At 33.3% G+C, this 17,030-nt stretch overlaps 3 protein-coding genes across 5 annotated transcripts in view; 1 reads left to right on the forward strand and 2 right to left on the reverse strand.

The window, feature by feature from the left end:
- The window catches only part of LOC128185964 (ligand of Numb protein X 2-like), a 28,877-nt gene extending 25,365 nt beyond the window's left edge, over window positions 1-3,512 (reverse strand). For 2 of the 3 annotated variants that reach the window (XM_052855708.1, XM_052855687.1), the window contains exon 1: window positions 3,430-3,512. The gene's annotated coding sequence lies outside the window, so the exon portion shown is untranslated. Of the gene's footprint in view, window positions 1-1,435; window positions 1,529-3,429 lie in introns of all 3 variants that reach the window. The other variant, XM_052855700.1, reaches the window with a different exon arrangement.
- Window positions 3,513-3,521: 9 nt separating this feature from the next.
- LOC128186067 (trafficking protein particle complex subunit 4-like) lies at window positions 3,522-6,298 on the forward strand. The gene is made up of 5 exons (XM_052855795.1): window positions 3,522-3,739; window positions 4,161-4,338; window positions 4,877-4,980; window positions 5,105-5,231; window positions 6,030-6,298. Exons 1-5 carry the CDS (start codon window positions 3,565-3,567, stop codon window positions 6,100-6,102), a joined length of 657 nt encoding a protein of 218 aa, XP_052711755.1. The 5' UTR covers window positions 3,522-3,564; the 3' UTR covers window positions 6,103-6,298.
- A 224-nt stretch (window positions 6,299-6,522) lies between these two features.
- On the reverse strand, window positions 6,523-17,013 carry LOC128186028 (dynein axonemal assembly factor 3-like). Its single transcript, XM_052855757.1, has 16 exons — window positions 16,812-17,013; window positions 15,615-15,662; window positions 15,285-15,379; window positions 14,364-14,457; window positions 14,031-14,124; window positions 13,871-13,934; window positions 13,358-13,440; window positions 11,285-11,378; window positions 10,915-11,037; window positions 10,684-10,806; window positions 10,187-10,322; window positions 9,053-9,136; window positions 7,895-8,009; window positions 7,707-7,781; window positions 7,257-7,338; window positions 6,523-6,762 (listed from the first exon to the last, which is right to left on the reverse strand). The coding sequence occupies exons 1-16, from the start codon at window positions 16,948-16,950 to the stop codon at window positions 6,694-6,696; spliced, it is 1,518 nt and encodes a 505-aa protein (XP_052711717.1). The 5' UTR covers window positions 16,951-17,013; the 3' UTR covers window positions 6,523-6,693.
- Window positions 17,014-17,030: the final 17 nt, after the last annotated feature.

The following is a 17,030-nucleotide window of genomic DNA, read 5'->3' on the forward strand; positions in this document are numbered from 1 at the left end:
ATGTTTTGTCACCACGGCGCACGGTAACGTTCAAAACATGACGTCAAGATTAAACACGCACATTTTATAGATGTATCCCATCTTCTATCACGCTTTGTCTCTTGTACCCATCTTTGCTAGCCAAGGGTTTTCGGTCATGGGGAGCAAAGCGGACCGAAAACCCTTGGCTAGCGAAGATGCTTGTACCTTTCTCCTTACATTTAAAATGGCACTGAACTACTTAACATCTTATTTGCACACATTTGTTCGAGAATCAGAAGTTAGTTCTTCAGAGTTTTCATTTTCTATCCGTGTATCTCTTAGTTTACAGTACGGATAACCTTGAACGTCGGTTTACGTTATTTATTTTTTGACCAAATATTTACAGATATCCACTCTCTTTCGGACTGTTTTATATTCAAAATACAATTACCACCACCCCCACAAAATTTATTACGGTTAAATACAAACTTGCAAATAATTGTTGTTTTATTTTTTGCACCATTGAGCATTTTCACAGCTTGTATCGGCTTTTTCCTGAGTTAAATCCATTCTGTTTGTAATTCTCGTTGCGCTGTGACGTCCGGCGACGTCAATGTTTTTAGTCAATTCTAAAGTGAACTATCTGTCTTTAGTTTCTAATATATGTTCGACAAAACAATATATCCCGTCATTATTTGGTACATAGAATACCATGAATATACTTAATTTGAGGTTTTGATATTATTTGGTTTTAAGCCCAATTTATAGGGATATTACTTTCAACATTATATGGGTAATTGTTGACATAACACAAATTTTGACCGTGCACCATGACCTCATGTTTGCAGGATTAGATTCTAAACAATTCTTAAAAATAAAGGAATTTATTAATTTTTTTTCCTGAAAATTGTTTAAAACTATTGTTTAATTATGTCTACCAAATTTAGTAATGATATGATGTTAAGTAGCATAACTATGACAAAAGTCTTTGTATTTTTTGATTGACCCTCGTATATGCTGCTAACATGGGCCTACATGGCCAAGTCTAAAAATGTTACCTGCGCGCCTCGGTCATTTTTTTTTTTCAGATTCCAATTTTCAACAGTGTTTGCGCTCTAGGCAGTAACATATACATGTACAATACTGTATCTCCATAATAAAGTCTTAGTGATTCACAAAAGCGGGCAAGGTATCAGTATACATGTGTCAAGGGGTAGCTGATATATTATATATTCTGGGCTACATTTGGGAACAATTAAGAACTCCAAGGCCTTTTGTGGAAATGACGCTTTAGATATTTATTGTCGTATTTGTGTATCGAATAAATCTTTCCACATGAACATCTAGGTGATCTATAATCATATACAATTATAATATTACTAAAACACTCTCTTTCTCTACATTCACTCATTAAATTTATCTTTAATTAGTTAAATAATATTTAAATTACATATATTTGATTAAAATGACTCACCAAGTATAACAGGAAAATGAACTAATATATAGTCGGGTTGAAAAACTATGAAGTTTAATAATTCAACTGTCTGTCTTGGGTGGCGTCGTGATTCTGAATTAAAGTTCGTGTTCAAAGTTAGATTAAGCAAACGGACATGCGCACTCACTCACTCAAACCCGAAACACCAGTCTAACACACCCATTCATTCACTGATCCACCCGCCAAACGTAACCATGTGACCTCTCGTACTACCATCATACTATGAATGAATGAAGCAGTGTGAACGTAAACAAATGAACAATGGGAAATGAAAACAACATGAACGCAAATATGATTACTTATTAACCGGTCCTACTAAACAGAGAACTCTAAAGAACTCTAGAGAATCCTAGAGAACTCTGGGATTTTTTCATTTAAAAGGGCTAATAAATGCTTTATTATGCACGTATCTGTTCAGTAACATGTTATACTACATACATAAACTCATTAAAGTTGATTTTAAACTAATTAAAGACAAATTCCCGAAGGAAATCTAGTCGGCGTGATCGTCAAACTCCGATCCCGATCTAATGTCATTTAGACATTGTTTCTATATATACAGGTTACCTCAAGCCATTGGTATAATAATGCACGTAAAAACACAACATAATATATATTGAGCTATCACATCTCAATGATCATATTCTGTTGTTATAGATATAACAACTTACGTACGTTATTATCATTGTAAAGAAAAAATGTATCTTGCTTTTAACTGTTAACGAATGACTCTTAAATTTCATTTGATCATTAAAAATGTATTCCTAAAGCATATTGTAAATAATTAAAACAGAAATATAGAATTTGACCACAATCGTGAACATGCCCCTTTAATTTCTCAATTTATGCATTATTTTTAAACCCTTTATATCGCTTAATTAATATTTACAATTTCTAGTGTCATAGTGGATCTCGGATATTTTTTCGATTGTCCATTTATAAATGCATATTCATGGAGAAGAGTTGTTTTATTACACTCAGTCGTAAAACTATCAAGATTTGAAGTTGGCGACAAGCAAAAAGTCAGTATCTTAATTAAAATCATAACAAATCACAAACGGAGAATAAAGACACTAACGCTACAAATTATAAAATATAATTGACCTTAAATAAAATCCATAATAAGAATTACATTAAATGTTGAAAGAATTTAAAAAAGAGTAAACTGCTCGGGATCGAGATCCTTTGAATAATTTAGCCTCCCCCAACTTGATGTTTTGCGTGAAATAATTAATATTTACTTAAATCCAAATATTTTAAATATATATTTCGACTAAAATACAACTTTTTTTATCATATAAAATGCAAAAATGGGTTCTAAATACTTTAAATATGAGAAAATCCCCAGAGTTCTCTAAAGTTCTCTAGAGTTCTCTGTTTAGTAGTACCCCTTATTAACAAAAATAATTAATCCTGTGACACATGCATCTTAATGTTTTGTATATATGATCTGTATATTTTGATCTCTAAACATCGATTGTAAAATTAATCTTGTTAAAAAAAATATGACTTAAAGTCTCAGATAGAGGTTGGTTTACTTTGATTAGAATAATATTGTTAGACTCAATATAAGCATTAAGCACTGAGTTGCAGTATAATAGTTACTACTTCATAATTTCCCAAATTGATCAGACATTTGACAGATACATCTATTTGATATCACACCATGTTAACTTCATATATTTAATACTTTAATTTGCTCATCATTCAATTATGTAAATTGCTTGTATAACGAAAATCTCACACTTGGTATAATAAATTAACAAATAAAACACAAGTAGCAATGCAAAGCCAAGCAAAAATGTCAACAAAATGACGTCACATCCTCTATGACTAATAATTTACTAACGGTTGAACACAGAATAAAATGTAAAGTTCATATATAATGGATGAAAATTGCATATCAGTCATATAAATTAACTTCTCCTATTCATTAACAAGACCAACTGAACATAAATACGACGATAACATACCCTATGAGCTGTTAATTTCTTCTATCAGTGGTCTGCAGTTAGGACGGTAACAATGGCACATTCAGGATTACGTCCCTTTAAACTCTTTGGCATTTGGAGGTAAATTACGTCTAAATGGAGAACATCTGAGAGAAAATGGGAATATTTAGTGTTTTTATAATAAACAAGGCAGGGGGATTGATTTTTCAATATGACCACTATTCACAGAGACCAGAAGTAGAAAAAACATTCAGTTTTCCTATTGAACTTGTTTTAAAGCAACAGGATGAAAAATTGGTCGTAGCTTTTGGGGAAAGGGATGGCATCAAAGGTGTGTTACTGTGTATTATTATCATGTAAACCTCTTTCTTTCCCATGTCATTGAAAATGCATCTCAAGACCACCCTTGAAAAGCGATGCAAATGCTCTATAAATAATGATATTGTAAATATATATTAATCAGTTTCCACTACATCGTGAACTGTATTAAAACGTCAAAATTGAAACATGTAGTAACTGTTGATCTGTAGATCTTAAAGCAGCAAGATGTTAATATATTTATAGTGATAATAATATCGTTTGGTTGACAGCAGTGTGAATGTTTGTCCAATATATTGGGTCTCGCTAGCTTAGTGGTTAGATAGCTGAGACTGTTTGCCAGAGGCCCAGGGTTCGAGACGTTAAACTTTTCACCACCTGTTACTGGTATATCTAAAAGAAGATAATGTTTTAAATCTATGTATTATTTATAGTGGGGTACACATTAATGGGCGTGAACGGAATCCCTGTTGAGGGTCGTTTTCTTCAAAATGATGGAACAGATGCCATGGAAATAATAAATTCACCTCATAATTACCCCATCAACCTGAAGTTTGGCAGAACAAAACTCACAACCAATGAAAAAATAATGCTGGCAAGCATGTTTCACTCGTAAGTAAATACAGTTTTTCTTCTTTTTTTTTTCATTTAACTAATGGTAACACATGGAGTTGCAAAAACATGTATGATTATTTTTCATTGCAACTAGCTCTAGTCTTAATAAGGACGTTGAAAAATGATCTTAGAGGTGAATTTTGCTTCATCGAAAAGTGTAACAATTATAAAAGTATTACTATATTTGAACATTTACAATGTATATGAATTCATTCAGAATTTAAAAAAAAAAACTTATTTTCATTATATTTAATATTAGAGATTGTCATGCATAATTCTAATAAAGATTATGATGATGAAATTCAGAGAACTTAATGTACATTCTTTCAAATTAAGAAATGTCATTTAATTGTACATGTAATTATCTATCTAATAGAGTCTTTTTCATGAAATGTTAGATTTCCTTTCAAGTACTGGTCCCAATTATTAAATAATTAAGTTCTTAGTTCCAAACTCTCTCTTCCTCTCACTCTTTCTCTGAGTAATGTGGTTTTTAGTAAGGTGCCATTTATATCTTATATTACTTGTTCTTTAGGTTGTTTGCCATAGGTTCCCAGTTATCTCCAGAGCCCCACTCTTCAGGAATTGAAGTCTTAGAGACGGATGGATTTAAACTTCACTGCTACCAAACTATGACAGGTAATGACAGAGCTAGGCCAACATGCTTAATGTTGTTAATTGTTTATAAAGAGGGTGATTAATCTTAAAAATAGCAGATGTTGTCAAAAGTAAAAGAGATACATGTATTGTAATTCTGTTACAGGGATCAAATTCATTGCCCTGACGGACCCCAGGCAGGGAGGGGTGGATGCACTTTTACGGAAAATGTATGAAGTGTTTTCTGATTTTGCCCTGAAGAACCCCTTTTATTCTGTAGATATGCCAGTACGGTGAGTGTGATATATTCTGTAGATATGCCAGTGCGGTGAGTGTGATCAATTTCTTAAATAGAAGTGTACACATTCATTTAATTTCTTTATGCAATATAGCAATTAACATGCTTTAGCTTTGTTATATTTGAAGTAGTATTTGAGGTAGAATTTAAAATAATTAGTGTTGAATTGAACTGAATTAATATTAATAGCGATTGAAGATAAACAAGACAAAGAGAGAATTGGTACAGTTTTTGTTGCACATGAATCTTTGATAAATCTGACACACACTTTTTTTTGTTTTTCAACCAGTAAAGTACTCTAATTCTACTGTTCATGTGTATTTAAAGTGGTATGGGACATCTGTCTATATTTATGTGGATTAAAGTTCATTATAATTAGAATACTTTCACTGGTCTAGAATATTCAAACTTTACAATTTTTAGCCAAAAAATAGCTTTTAAAAATATGTGGAGGGGTAAAAATTGTAAAACCCCGAACAGGATTCAAACTCATAACTTACAGGTTCGTAGTAAACCCTCTAACCCACTGCACTACGCTGTTAGATGACTATGTTTGAAAGAAACTACTCATATAATTACACTTCATTTTATTGTTTATTTCAATAAATAATTACCTGTAATACATCACTACATGGAGGTGTCCAATACCACCTTAAGATTGGTGGTACATGTATTAAGCCACTTGATGTTTTTAGCTATCCAGCTATGTTGGTTGTCTTTTGCATTGCTCACACATTTACTGGCATGCGTATTGCAAAATATACAATTAACATTTCGCACTATATAATTTCAGATGTGACTTGTTTGATACAAATTTACAACAAGTGATAGAAGCCTGTGAGAAGCAAAGTATCGGTAATGTCTAGATCATCAATGAAGAAACTGAAAATTTGGGAGACTTCCAGGCCAATCAAAGAATAAAAGACTTTATGAGGAAATGATGGACAACTGGGTAGTGACATTCCACTCAAACTCTACAAGTGTGATATTTAGACAAACATTTTTACATGTGCAATAAATGTAGGTATTTGTTTTTAAAAATAAATACATCATTATCATGAATGCTGTATATGAGTCTCTTTTACCTAGCTTATAAAAAGACTTACCAACATGGTAAAGATGGCTAAAAATATACAAAAAGGTCATCAAAAAATTCCCTCCTCAACAATATTCAATGAGATTTGAAAGGTTATAGATATATATATACATGTGTGTGTGTGTATATATATATATAGAGAGAAAGAGAGAGAGAGCATAGTTAGCACAAATGAAGATAAAGTCTGAAACATTGCACAATAATTTATTGTCTTATATACAGAAAGGAATAAATATACACATATTGTGATCAGTGAAACTGATTGTCAATCATCAACCCAGATTAAATCCACAATAGTTTATGATTGCTTCAGATGAATGGAGGATGTTTATAATAATGAACAGCAACTGTTCAGTTAACATCAGGAACTTGGTCGCTGGTATCTAAAGGTGATGAAGTTTGATGTTTTGGCATCAATTTTCCCTGGATCCTAAAAATAAGGCAGTTATCTTTAAATAGATCTTATTCAAAAATACAAAGTACCTGGTGATTCTTTTTTATACAGTTTTGTACGATAGTACCAAACAGGTGGCTACTTAGACATTAGGCCTCCAAGTCTGGCCACCTTAATCAGCACTGATCCAAATAACCTTGAACTTGATCAAATACCGGTAACCTTGAACTTAAATAGTCATGTAATTTTGATCTTGGAAATTTGAAGTCACCAAGTAGTACACTTCCATCTTTTGTAATTCACAACATGTGTCTCTGATCTTTGAAATTGTTAAACAGAATATCTAGTCATATTTAAAATGTGGAAACTTTAAATAGGCTATAATCAATCCATGCTATATTTTCCCTATCTTTCATTAATTTGAAGACTGAAAAAGTGAAAAGGAATAATAACAGAAGAGATACAATGTGGAACATGTATATGTACATCACAAATTATGATTCTTTCAGAATTGTTTTGCTTTGAATTACCTGACATCCAGCAGCCTTTGCCAGACCTATCACTTTATTGACAAATTCCACCTCTTGATCATCTTTCAGTTCTAGCATATATCTGAAATTTAAAAAGGTTTAAAGAAATGGTCAAAATGAATAAACTGTGACTCAAATTATTACACATTTATGACAATGAAGGTAGATTTTTTATGTGTGGTTTTCTAAATACTAGTCTGTTAGCCCTACACTGTAGGCAGGGCCTTTACCTGACTGTTATTCTAATGCATTACCCATCTCAATTTCATTGCCTTACTATTTATATTGTTACCTGAATTTTAAGCTCACCTGAACCAAAGGCTATACTAAATATCTCATGTTGTTCTGGCCTCTTGATATATCATTACCTGGGTTTTCACATGATTACCTGATTTTTTATACCATTACCTGGCTGTTTATATCAACATCTAGCATTTGTAATATTATTACCTGGCTGTCTCTATGATCACTACAGCAGTGTCGGTGAGGATGGGCGCCACATCAGAGGTCAGGAGATGAACCAGGCTGTAGAAACATGACAAAAAAGTATATACATTGTATACAAAACAAGTGATCCACCAGTGATCCCCTTGAAGAAATCTCTTTTCTTTAGCACTGAAATGATGACATACACTTACCTATTGGCAAAGTACACCATGTGGAATGTGTTTTGGTATTTTGACTTTCTCTGAAGATCTGGGAGGCAATTCAGTGGAAGAAATGTGATCTTAACATCCTCTAACGGTAAACTTTCTGAAACAATGATTATAACACAATAATTCTCCAGGAAACAAACTAAATTACAATGTATCAAATTAAATACAGTATTTTATACATTCAAAAATGTGTACAGGCTTTTAAAGTTGTTCAAAATACTATCTCTACAACAAAGAAACAGAAGATTCTTACTGAATGTGTAGTTACAAGCATAGGGTAGATAACTGACAGGTTTACTGACTGTAGAATAGACAACTGACAGGCTTACTGACAAAAGGTTAGACAACTGACAGTTTTTTTGACCATGGGATAGACAACTGACAGGTCTACTGACAAAAGGGTAGATAACTGACAGGTCTACTGACAATAGGGTAGATAACTAACAGGTCTACTGACAATAGGGTAGACAACTGAAAGGTCTACTGACCATAGGGTAGACAAATGACAGGTCTACTGACAATAGGGTAGATAACTAACATGTTTACTGACAATAACAGTAGATTAATGACAGGTTCACTGATCATAGGGTGAATAACTGACAGGTTCACTGACCATAGGGTAGATAGCTAACATATTGACTGACAACAGTAGATTACTGACAGGTTTACTGACAACAATAAGGTAGATAACTGACAGGTCTACTGACAATAGAGTAGATAACTGACAGGTACACTGACCATAGGGTAGATAACTGACATGTTCACTGACCATAGGGTAAATAACTGACAGGTCTACAGACAATAGGGTAGATAACTGACAGATCTACTGACAATCACGTAGATAACTGACAGATTTATTACAATAGGGTAGATAATTGCCAGGTTCACTGACCATAGGGTAAATAACTGACCAGTTTACTGACAGTAGGATAGATAACTGACAGGTTCACTGACAGTTGGGTAGATAACTGACAGATTCACTTACAAAAGGATAAATAACTGACAGGTTCACGGACAGTTTGGTAGATATCTGGCCCATTCACTGACAATAGGGTAGATAACTAACTGGGTCACTTACAAAAGTGTAGATAACGGACATCTCTACCAACCAAAGGGTAGATAACTGACCGGTTTACTGACCATAGGGTAGCTCTAGGGGGTTACTGGAGACTTCATCCTGCTTCAAACTTTCCTCTTCCTGATTTTCTTCCTCCTCAGTTAGTTCTGTAAAGTTCATATACATGTATAATAATTAAGTGACCTTTGTTATAATTGATATTATATGTACGATGGTATTTATTAGAACATTTGTCTGAAGAGAGATTCATGAAAATAAATCAAATCTGATGATATTTAAGTATATGGATGAAGGAGAGAGAGAATATGATCGGTACATAGAGGTGATAACTTTTTTCCCCTTGCTTCTGACCTAGAAACTTAGTTCAAGGTTACTTCAAATACTATCTATCTATGGGCACTCCATATGTGAAAACTGAGTCAAGAAAGAATTTTTTTTTTTTTGACAATTGACAGACTGAAGGATAGACTGATCGTAATAATATTCCGATCTCTGATGATTGGGTGTACAACAAATTCAGTCAAAAATCAAAATTTTCTTGTGATCTGTAACAAGATTTAAATATACACAGATTTTATAGTCTTCATAGTTCTGATAGAGCATATAAAGTTACAGGGACTCTGTAAATATGTCGAGTCTAGCTGTGAATATACGCGCCTATCTGTGTGGTCTTTGGTGAAACATTCGGTGATTTTAACAAGTTGACAAAAATGCTCCATTACAGTGCCGCCCAATGATGGTCAACTAAATCGCTTATAAATTTTGCTTCAAGAAGTTCAATTAACTATGTATATTTTTAAATTTCTTTTTCCCATAATATTCGTGATAAAGATACCTGGTTTAATAACATAAAAGCTTTCACATATCAGTGACTTCTCACTCCCAGCGGAGGTCAAAACAAACACATTAAAATTTATAATTGCTTTGTCTAGGTATAATCTGTTATTTAACTGGATTAAAATGTGATGTTGCAAGGGGTACAACTCTAGTTATTCCCTAGATAGCACCATCACATCACCAAGTTTTCGTAATGAGGTCTGCCATGGGTTTATGGGGAGCAGAGTGGATCGAAAACCCTTGGCTAGCAAAGAGAGGATAGACACAAGTCACAGCAAACAGACAAATTGACGGACGGACATACAGATAAACCGACAGACAGATGGATGGACTGAAGGACAGAGACAGACAATAATTACCTGTGATTGTTGCCCCTCCTTCCTTTTCCTTTTTCTCCGAAGATTTTTCCTCCACTTTTGGAGGGACATATTTTTCTTTGTGAGTTAGCTCATGAAAGAGGGACAAAATGTTGAATTCAGCAACATTCAGGGATAGCTAGATGAAAAAATAAACCATTTAGTATGTGGATTCCTCTCTTCAAGACCAACAGTTAGAAAAACAGAACATCACAATATTAACTGTTATACAATATTGTAATCTCTCTCCCCCCCCCCTCTCTCTCTCTCTCTCTCTCTCTCTCTCTCTCTCCTTGAAAGTATTCAAGTTATAGTTATGTTATTGTTCACAATTTTGGTAAAGTTTGTCAATACATTTAAACTTAATTTCTACATAGTGCTTTCAAACACTATTAGGAATACATAAATACTGTATAAATCATTTTGTGCACGTGTGTTGGGTGAAATTTACATTTGCATACTTTGCATTATACTCCAAATCGAACTGATAAATTCAATACCTTTGTATACATGTTGTTAGATTTCTTGAAGAAGGATTTGTCCTCACTTTGGATCCCAAATGCCAGGAAGGGGCTGGCCACAATGTCCCCCCAGTATCCTCTTCTTGACACTTTCTCCCCTCCCTGCAAGTATACACATTTATTATGAACTTTTTTAAATTTTAACCATCATCATTTCTTTGCAATGAGATCTCAATGACAAGCTGCACTTTGCTTTATCTGTGCACTGACTTGATTGACAACCACTCCAGAGGCCAGTGTTTTGTTTGGGACATCATAAGTCGCCTCCCTTGGTTCAAAAGCAATTCCCGTACTCCTCCAAGTCTTGTATTCATGTTTGTGAATGATTTCTGCCTGCAGCACAAAATAAAGGCTAGGTAAAAACAATTGATACCTATTGTGTTGGTCAGGCATTAATGCATATTGAAGCAATTTGTTGAATTGAAGTGATAGTATCCTAACTTTCATAGTCTAGATATAGCAAAATGAATGTAAAATACATGTGACATGAAAGGAAGGCAAAAATAAATTGATATTTCTGTGCCAAATTAATTTTCTACATTCCATTTGTAATGTTGGTAGAATCTAGACTTTCTTTTACCTCTTTGTTGACAAGTTTCATGTGATAGTCCCAGTCATAAGCATTCATCCGACAGTCGTACCGTGGGCCCAGGTACTGTCTTTGTCTCATGTCCCTGTCAAACAAATAAATTAATGTAAAAAAGGTAATTTATGCATGGGGGGGGGGGGGTTTACAGCAGTTACATGGTCAGCTGAAAACTGCCTAAAATACCCCCCCCCCCCCCCATGGTGAAAAATCCTACTTAAAATCCAGTGTAGGTAACCACTTTAGATTTACAGTAATCGGCCACACCATGACGAAGATATCAATACTTTTAATGTACCGTATACACAGCAATATCAGGTTTATTTCACAGAAATAATTCCATGCTTGTTCTATCACACTAATAATGTTCAATAATCATATTAAGTTTTATACAATCAAATCCATATGCAGTTATTATAGCAAAAGTTAACTTAGATAAATTAAATACAAATATTTCAGTTTATGCATACAATGTATATCATTAAACTGATTGTATGAATATTCACAAAAGACAAGACTGACTTAACAATTAATTGTCAGTACCATGTACATGGATTGACAAAATTGATCATAATATTTTTTCTTCAATTAAAACTAAGAACCAACAAGATATCTGTGAGCCAATGCTCACTATTGATACCCCCGCTCTGATGTGAATATGCAAAATAAGCAAAGTCGACATTTAACAGAAAGCTGGCATCCGGTTGGTACAGAAATATATCCCACAATATGGCATGCCTAAACAAATAGTGTGTTAAAATTTCAAGCATCTGCGATAAATAGCTGCTGAGAAATCTTTGAAGAAAATATTTTGTTTGAAGATTTTGACTAAAATAAACAAAGTACTCATTTAACAGGAAGTTGACGTCCGATTGGTACAAAAATATATCCCACGATATGGCATGCCTTAACAAACACTGTGTAAAAATTTCAAGCATCTGCGATAAATAGCTGCTGAGAAATCTTTGACAAAAATTTGCTTGAAAATTTTGGCTAAAAATAAACAAAGTAATTATTTAACAGGAAGTTGACGTCCGATTGAAACAAAAATATATTCCACAATATGGCATGCCAAAACAAAAAGTGTGTTAAAATTTCAAGTATCTGCGATAAATAGTTGCCGAGAAATCTTTGACGGAAATTTGTTTGAAAATTTTGGCTAAAAATAAACAAAGTACTCATTTAACAGGAAGTTGACGTCCGATTGGTACAAAGATACATCCCACGATATAGCATGCCTATACAAACACTGTGTAAAAATTTCAAGCATCTGCAATAAACAGTTGCTGAGATTTCTTTGACAAAAATTTGTTTGAAAATTTTTGCTAAAAATAAACAAAGTCGTCATTTAACAGGAAGTTGACGTCCGATTGGTACAAAAATATATCCTACGATATGGCATGCCTATACAAATATTGTGTAAAAATTTCAAGCATCTGCGATAAATAGCTGCTGAGAAATCTTTGACAAAAATTTGCTTGAAAATTTTGGCTAAAAATAAACAAAGTAATTATTTAACAGGAAGTTGACGTCCGATTGATACAAAAATATATTCCACAATATGGCATGCCAAAACAAAAAGTGTGTTAAAATTTCAAGTATCTGCGATAAATAGTTGCTGAGAAATCTTTGACGGAAATTTGTTTGAAAATTTTGGCTAAAAATAAACAAAGTACTCATTTAACAGGAAGTTGACGTCCGATTGGTACAAAAATACATCCCACGATATAGCATGCCTATACAAACACTGTGTAAAAATTTCAAGCATCTGCAATAAACAGTTGCTGAGAATTCTTTGACAAAAATTTGTTTGAAAATTTTTGCTAAAAATAAACAAAGTCGTCATTTAACAGGAAGTTGACGTCTGATTGGTACAAAAATATATCCTACGATATGGCATGCCTATACAAATATTGTGTAAAAATTTCAAGCATATGCGATAAATAGTTGCTGAGATAAATGCGACAGAAATTTTTGTTACGGACGGACAGACAGACACACAAGGGTAAAACAGTATACCCCCTCTCCCTCGGAGCGGGGGTATAATAAGAATTAAAACAGTCTTACCAATGTTTTACTGCATCAAATATTTCTAATGAAGGATTTCTCCAAAATTTGAAAATTCCCTCAAGAAAGTCTCTTTCTTTAAACTGAAAAATATATTATGTAAGAACCAATTTATAATCTTACAATTTCATTTATGTATTATTCTCTCATTAATCTACTTTGTTGAGTATCGGTAAATGTTGAAAAAAATAATCAATTATGATATCAAGTTAAACATAAACTTTCATTCATTGATATTTGAATCAATGCGGGGATAACACCAGCCTCCATTTAAGGCAGTATATATCAAAATGTGACCAGCTCATAATATCAATATTTGGTGGGGAAATTCTTTTATCATATCCCTAGTCAAGGAATTTGGCCCATTCCTCTTCGCTCTTCAAAATATAAACATGCAGAGAAGAAAAGCAAATTACTGTATTGATCCCCCTTGGCTTTTGGAGATGCCCTTGTTTGAAAATCAAAAGGATTTGTGTAATAAATAATAGATTATACTGAATATAAATTACTGACCTTTAACTGAGACAAATCTAACATGGGCAATTTCTGATGGAGAATGTCAAAATCTGTCACCATTCTACATAAATTAGAGAAAATGCTTCAATGCAAGAAACGTGTTCACAAATTTCATGAAATGAGCTGTACACAGAATGTATGCTCTAAGACTACTCACTTAATGAACTCATTTGCCATCTTTTCCACATATTCACTGGACTGTTTTCTGATCGTCAGATTTCCAAAGAGTTCTAGGAACATCTCTGTCTTTTCTGTGAAGAAATTGAATCAAAACAATCAAATATTTTACTTTTGATTAATGAAAGGGTTTCACCAATTTTGGAAGGATTACTTGTTTATTACGGTAAGTTTTTTGTACTGCGGTAATAGGAATACAAAGAATATAGACTTTAACCTAATTCTTCTGAGATTCCACCAGGTTTTGATACATGTATTTGGATAAGCCAGTTAAACCAAATCCAATCAAGATTATAGAACCTAAACCACTCACCCTGTAAGCCCATGCGTTTTGGTGTTTCCAAACTCAAAGATAAAAATAGCATGTCTCTGGCATACAGCTCCAGCGCATTCTCCAGGATGTAAAACTGTGGAAAAAATGGGGAAAATTCATTTCCTTTCCTATACATGAATGTTTTGAAATTTATATGATTTTATATTAAAATTAACATAAAAGCCATACCAAAAATAAAACCAACGAATAAGATAGAATTGATAATAAAGCAGGAAGCAGTTTTTGTTGAGACATGTATGTAACAAGTTCTGAAAAGTCAAGTCTCAACCGGGACTCAAACCCAGGGCCTCTGGCATACCATGCAAGCCCTCTTACCACTGAGCCATTGAGACCCGATATACATGTACATGTATTTACTGACTGTCAGTCTGTCACACAACTGTTAACCCAGTGACATACTCAACTTTTTCATAGAAATTTGCCCTCAAATTTATGAGTAGAAATCTACGAGTTAAGGAAATGCTGTGAGGCAGCTAGGTTCCCATAGATTGACTGTGCCATGGTGTTGAATGTTGGGCCTCAAATGTAACAGGTGGTGAAAAGTCAAATATCAACCAGGACTTCAACCCTGGGGGGTACCGTGTCAGTGCTTTAAATCACTAGTACTGAGCTATTGAAACCTGATATGTTGACTTTTCAGACATGAAATCACATACCTATTAATCTGGAGACATCTATTTGTTGGAAGACAGCTCAATCAATATATTTACACCTGGTAATCACAGATCTTTAACCATAGCTTTAAAACATTGAAACAAGTTCTGTGATGCAGTTACCTGGTTCATTGAAATCTATGTAGACTATATTTATATGTACTATATATAGTCTTTATTCAATAGATTTTATATGAATGTGTTAATTACCATATACCCATTAATGTTCTATGTTACACAGACTCACATGAATTTTTTTCTTCCTATAACGATAAGATCTGGCTAAAGTTGTCAGAGCATGCCTCAGGTCTCCAGCACCAACCAGCAAGATTCTCATCTCCTCTGGTAATACATACATAATTTATATAGAATTCTAGATACATGTCTTAATGATCACAATTAAGATTATTAAATAATTTATAATGACAAGCTTAAAGAAACATATCAACAAGGATATGAAATATATAATTTAATTAGAGCTCTTAAGTTTTATCACATACTGTATAATGCAAATATTAAAGATATTTATCATATCATATTACAGGTACCCATTATCTTATGAATAAAACATGCTTACCATCATCTTTCTCATCAATATTTAGTCCAGTCAATGCAGTTATCAAATCTAAATGGATAAAATAAAGATTTATTATTATAAACTTTTTTCATAATTGTACTTTTGATATGTTCATGATTGACATCACACATACTATATCATATCATTGCTTTCATATATACACTACAAAACAACGATTTCTTGCTCTAGACTATACTCTAGTTGTCCCGAGTTTTTGCTTCAACCACTTTTCGCTTGATATTCAAATAATAGTAAAAACGTCCTTTGTGCTCAAACTACGTTCATCCACTAATATAAAAAATGTCCAGATTATCTGTTTTGAAACGCCCCCTCTACCGCTTCAGGTTTCAATACACATCCCGAAATTGAAAGTCTAAGGAGAATTTGCATTGCAACAGCCATTAATAAGCCCGGATGATAACGTTAAAAAATTGCGCGATGTATTCCGAGTGTATTCCGAATGTAGAAAAGATGTAAACATTCCCCATTATAAATCTCCGTAAGGAATCTGTTTTTGTTCCTGTAAATTTTTCTGATTGGAAAGGGATAATTGATCAATGAAGATATCTTGGATATATTCCCTTTTAACGATTTCAACTGTGTTTCTTTCACAGCAATCTAATTAAAATAAGATCCTTCACGCTCTCGTATTTGATATGTCGCTGTGAGGCGACATATCAAATACGAGAGCGTGAAGGATCTAATTTTAATTAGATTGCTTTCACAGGTATGTGTAATTTTATTAAAAATCATCAAAAAGTGATGGAAGCAATAACTTGGGACAGACTATAGTTGATTTCACTACTTCATAATGCAAAAGCAAATAACTTTCATGATTACGAACACCCCTATGCAACCAAATTTCAACATAACGATCATTTTTAATCCATCACACAGTATAATGTCGCCAGTGAGACACAGAAAAGCACCCTATGAATCTTTGTACATACAGCCTTTACAAGTTTACACTTTATTGATTCAACCTAAATTAACTATATATGTATATCAATTAAATTAATCTCTTTTTATATTAAAAAAAAATAAAACGTGTGACAAAAGCCTTTTAAGTACCTCATAAGGCATACTTCAATAGGGTTTAATGATATTTGCAGTATCGTAGAATTCTTTATGATACACATTAATGGTTATTTTCTATATTGCTTTCACATGTTGTCAAGTCGTAGCGATATAAATTACCTGGATTCTGTAGATCAATAGCTGGACTAAATCCCCACCACGTTATCGTACCGAAGCCGTTCGACATTTTAAAGTCTCTGTTATGCTGATTGCTCAAAAGTGCTATTGTATGTCTTGTTGAAATATGCTGGTTGTTCATAGACGCTCTTGCTATTTTCTGATATGTGCAGACATGTGTAAACAAAGCAGCTCCGCAACAAATTCCTTGAATGGTTAATA

The sequence above is a fragment of the Crassostrea angulata genome, chromosome 1, assembly GCF_025612915.1.
Source record: "Crassostrea angulata isolate pt1a10 chromosome 1, ASM2561291v2, whole genome shotgun sequence".
Classification (NCBI taxonomy): domain Eukaryota; kingdom Metazoa; phylum Mollusca; class Bivalvia; order Ostreida; family Ostreidae; genus Magallana; species Magallana angulata.

Excerpts from the sequence above, each read along its gene's own strand:
- LOC128186028 (XM_052855757.1), bottom strand. The coding sequence starts at position 16,950 with ATGAACAACCAGCATATTTCAACAAGACATACAATAGCACTTTTGAGC. Across the intron at positions 13,935-14,030 it reads ATGGCAAATGAGTTCATTAA|AATGGTGACAGATTTTGACA; the intron begins GTGAGTAGTCTT and ends TAATTTATGTAG. Across the intron at positions 10,323-10,683 it reads CTAACAACATGTATACAAAG|CTATCCCTGAATGTTGCTGA; the intron begins GTATTGAATTTA and ends TTTTTCATCTAG.
- LOC128186067 (XM_052855795.1), top strand. The coding sequence starts at position 3,565 with ATGGGAATATTTAGTGTTTTTATAATAAACAAGGCAGGGGGATTGATT. Across the intron at positions 4,339-4,876 it reads CTGGCAAGCATGTTTCACTC|GTTGTTTGCCATAGGTTCCC; the intron begins GTAAGTAAATAC and ends CTTGTTCTTTAG. Across the intron at positions 4,981-5,104 it reads CTGCTACCAAACTATGACAG|GGATCAAATTCATTGCCCTG; the intron begins GTAATGACAGAG and ends ATTCTGTTACAG.